This window comes from Triticum urartu, chromosome 7A (assembly GCF_056163025.1).
Source record: "Triticum urartu cultivar PI428250 chromosome 7A, HENAU_Tu73, whole genome shotgun sequence".
Taxonomy (NCBI): domain Eukaryota; kingdom Viridiplantae; phylum Streptophyta; class Magnoliopsida; order Poales; family Poaceae; genus Triticum; species Triticum urartu.
Window position 1 is genome coordinate 599,247,151 of NC_141879.1, and position 4,603 is coordinate 599,251,753.

General features: G+C 47.3%; 1 protein-coding gene across 1 annotated transcript; it reads right to left on the bottom strand.

Moving 5' to 3' along the window:
* Nucleotides 1-282: 282 nt before the first annotated feature.
* On the bottom strand, nt 283-1,505 carry LOC125521451 (uncharacterized). Its single transcript, XM_048686502.2, has one exon. The coding sequence runs from the start codon at nt 1,324-1,326 to the stop codon at nt 763-765; it is 564 nt and encodes a 187-aa protein (XP_048542459.2). The 5' UTR covers nt 1,327-1,505; the 3' UTR covers nt 283-762.
* Nucleotides 1,506-4,603: the final 3,098 nt, after the last annotated feature.

A 4,603-nucleotide genomic window follows, 5' to 3' on the forward strand; every position in this document is an offset into this window, starting at 1 on the left:
TCTCTGTTCTTTGAGTAAAATACACTAATATTTTTTCATATACATGATCACTTATTTTTTAATTATGTGAACACTCTTTTTCAAACATACAAACAGTTTTTCAAGCTATGTGGAGCTCTTTTATGTACAACTGTTTTTGTACAAATTTTACAAAAACATAAAAGAACATTTATTTTATATGAGTGGAACCTTTTCCTGCAAAATATAAATTCTTTTTACACATGCCGCTCAATTTTGAGAAAAATACAGTAAAATTTTAGCACAATGTTCGGGCGAGGGTTTCGGAACCGATAAATCTCATTGGATCACAGAGACATTTCACCAAATTACATGCTGATATCGTGCTGCATCTTAAATGATGTGCGCCTCTTTTACGAAGCTGATCTTCGCACCACAACTCGATCGCGAGTGATAAGTAAAACAAACAAATCAACTAAACTGTAAACGGAAGGAGATGGAGTTGAACTTTGAGCTACTCCATATGCAATATATGTACTGTACAGAACCACATATTGGGCTGGCTGTATAGTTTTCCTGGGCTATTTACATACTACTATCTTCATTGTTTGCCTGTATAAGTAATTTTCTTCTTCGGTAATGCTGTATAAGCTGCATATGTACGCACGTTCTTGTCGCTAAGACGAATGAACCTATAATGACTAGAGTAGCAGAGTATACGCCATTGGCGGGCTAAGCAGAGCAGGGCGGAGCAGAGGAGGAGAGCCCGAGGAGGACGATGGGCGTCGCCCGGGCTGTGTCGTGCTACGGCGACCTGGAGCGGCAGGTGCCGTGGTCGATGGGCGCGACGTTGCCGGTGCGGTAGTAGAAGTCGAGGGGGCAATTGAGGCGCGTCCAGAAGCCGACCTTGAGGAAGACGCCCTTCTTCCACCGCGTCCGCGCCTTGCCGGACAGGGTGATCGGCACCAGCTCGGACCTGACCGCCTCCTCCATGGGCTGCATCCCGGCGGGGTCCAGCCTCGTCCCGCGCGACTCCCCGCTGTACGGCAGCGTGACGGAGCTCTCCCGGGCGACGGTGAAGGTCTCGGTGCTCAGCTGTAGCAGGGTGGTGCCGTTGAAGTTGACGTCGATGTTGAAGCTGGAGAAGGAGGTGTCGACCTTGGAGTTGGTGTTCTTGGCCAGAAGATCGAACTTGAACTTTATGTCCCTGATGACGCCGTCGGCCGGGCTGTAGTCGAGCTGCAGGAGCTGCGCGTTGGTCACCTCCATGTACGGCATCTGGGGCTTGTAGATCAAGTACACGGCCAACATCGTGGCGCCCAACACGAGGACGCCGATGGCCAGCAGCATGCACAGGATCACCGCCATCCACACCCACGGGGAGCTCCTCTGCCTGTCGTTGTACGGCGGTCCCTTCCACCGATGGCGGCGATGACCCGCCTCAGCCGACCTCTCGTCCTCGTGGTGGTGGTGGTCCCCGCCTCCATCCTGCTATCTCCGGCCCTCATCTCGTGTCGGGGGCGCTTCGGGCTGGGTTGATATCGGAGGGATGGAGCGGGAAATACACTTTGGTTTCTGGTTGTATATGCATCCTATATGCAGATTGTTTTAAATATTTTAATAAAAAGTCAAAATATGTAAGAACTATTTTGACAAAACGCTCGACTTACTTTTGCACTGATATATAAATCTCGACGAAAAAAACAAAAATTGACCTCACAGCAAAGAAGACAAAAATTATTTGCTATTATAGGTCACTATTCACACTATTTTAGCCAAAAATTTATCTTTTTTAAAAAGAAGTCAAAAGTATATATTTTTTGTGGATTTTATTTCTCACGAGTACAATAGAAGGTCAAGTTTATTTCAAAAATATTTTCAGAAATTTTTGACTTTTTGTTGAATTACTAAAAAAAATTCCCATATAGGGGCATATGTCCCCATAGACCAAAAATTCCCCTCCGGGACGGAGCGTGCATTATAAGGAAATCGAGTTGGATGGAGCGGTAAATCCACAGGTAGTTGTTAAGGTTTTTTCTTTGACGGGCGGTAATTGTTAAGGTTGGATGGGAAGAAGGGTTTTGGAATCTTTTTTGCTCCGTGTCATGGTCACGCCTTCTTTTTGAGTTTGCATACTCAACCACTCAAGGTAGTACTCATATACGTTGCTTGCTATGGTTTTGGGCATCACTTGATGCAGAGACCGGGGGTTATTCTCCTTTTCAAAAAGGAAAAAGTGTTGCTTGCTTGCTATGGCTTTGCGCACCACTTGATCCATAAAGCGGGATAATCCTTCTTATATATAAAAAAAGATGTGTTGCTTGCTTTCTTGCTTTACAACTAAACTATACCTTCTAGTCTAGTCTACTAGGTAGCTAGCCCTCTTATTCTCTCAACTAGTCATCATTAATTGAATTTTAAATCTTCGGTCATAATTAAGTTAGTTGCAGCCATGATTCACCAAATTTGAAATGCTTTTCAGATTACATTTCCTTCCACATGAACCCACTAAGTGCAGCAAGTAACAAGGTACAAACTTCTCAAAGTAGACCTGCCGCCAACCAAGCCCGACCCTCTTGGTCAATTCTTTGAAGAACCAATTATGCTGATGGGATGATTCCATCGAAAACAATGACGTGTTTGTGTTTTCATAGCTCCCAAAGCACGGGCGTAATGATGGATCAAAGATTCTTATGTTGCTTGCGTCCAACATTTCTGCTGCTGCACCACTCCACGATGGTGCCGCCCATCGTCGGCGCCCGGTCCGGCTTATCCAACACTGAAAAAGGATGACAAACCACATTTGGCGGGCCAAAACGCAGGTAAGTAGAATATGATTGATCGTTTCCGATCATGATCACAAAAGGGGCACAATAGATGGTGTGGTACTGCGCGACATGCCAGTGGATCAGAAGTCCATCAACGATCACGAAGAGACAGCCACGTGAAAAATTGACATGCTAGCGGAGCCCTTGATTTCCATGTGAAATCCGAAAATGGGACAATGACTCGACCCCAGAGTTTTGTGGCGTATGCAGTCCTTGCCAATAAGTTACCATGAAACTCCCAAGACTATCTGACCACGGCTAGGGAAGGGGCCCGGGCCAGGTCTCCTGATGCACAACTTTGCTTTAATTGTGGCGTGTGGGGGCACTTTCGGTCCGAGTGCGTTATCCCACCGAGGTGCCCAATGACTCTGGAGTTTCTGGGTCATGTCGTGGAGGGTGGCTTCTATTATGGCAACCTGATATTCAAGGAGCTACCTGTTTCGCCCACCAGGCGTTCATCTCTGTGGTGCCGACTTGGGTGCCATTGCCGACTGTCGAGATCACTGTCGACGCCATCAGGGCAGAGCTATGCAACTACAACGCTTATTACAACAATAGCTCGTTTTCTTGGGTGGTCCGGGAGATCTCCCTGCTGGTCTTCAGGGTGCCCTTCCCCACTACGAAGATGTTGCGCCTTTCCACGAGAAGTGAAGAGATCAATTTTCCACTCAACAAGCTCACGGTTATTGTCCGTGAGTACTTGTGGATCCGAGAAGGGGGGACTCTCTCACTCGCTCGGGCCTGGCTCCGCATCCACAGACCGCCGACAAAAGCAAAGAAGGATCATACCCTAGAGACTATCTCGAAGCCTATGGTGACAGTCACATGGGATCTCTTGAGGGCAATGGCCCCGCGCGCATCAAGGTTCTCTGTCCGGATACCGATAGACTGGATGGCCTAGTACAACCATTTTACTTTGGCTCGACGGGACATAGGACAATAGTTGAACTTTGAGCCGGACTTGACTTTCCAAGAGGGTGTGTATGAAGGGGACCTTCCCCCGTCCCCTCTAGCCACCCTGCCAGGCCATCGAGGTGTGGGGGTTGACCTGGGGAGGACGACGACCTGGAGGGGCCGCCTCGCCTTCAGCCAGGGGACTCTGCCCTGACAGGGCCTGCCGCCCCTCCTGCCGGAACCACCACTCTCACGCTTGCCTCGAGTCATGCATCTTCGCTTTTCTCCGATGATGCGTGAGTAGTTTACCACAGACCTACGGGTCCGTAGTTAGTAGCTAGATGGCTTCTTCTCTCTTTTTGATCTTCAATACAATGTTCAACTAGATGTTCTTAGAGATCTATTGGATGTAACTCTTTTTTGCGGTGTGTTTGTTGGGATCTAATGAATTGTGAGTTTATGATCAGATTTATCCATACATGATTTGTTATAGACTCATATTTCTTCTTTGGTATTTTGGTTTGGTTTGGCCAACCAGATTGATTTATCTTGTCATGGGAAGAGGTGCTTTGTAATAGGTTCGATCTTGCGGTGCTCAATCTCAGTGACAGAAAGAGACATGGCACACATGTACCGTTGCTATTAAGGGTAAGAAGATGGGGTTTGTTCATACGTGAGTTTGCTTTGTGTACATCATTTCATCGTTCTTATTGCATTACTCTGTTTTCCATGAACTTAATACACTAGATGCATGCTGGATAGCGGTCGATGTGTGGAGTAATAGTAGTAGATGCAGAATCATTTCAGTCTACTAATCTTGGACGTGATGCTCTTATAAATGAGGCCGGGGTCAAATCCCGGTCGGGCCGAAACCATGGGGTTTGGCGAGGATTGGGCGCCAATCCCGGTGGGGGAGGGGCTAA

Bases quoted from the DNA above. Each gene is read 5' to 3' on its own strand.
- LOC125521451 (XM_048686502.2), bottom strand. From the start codon at position 1,326: ATGGCGGTGATCCTGTGCATGCTGCTGGCCATCGGCGTCCTCGTGTTG.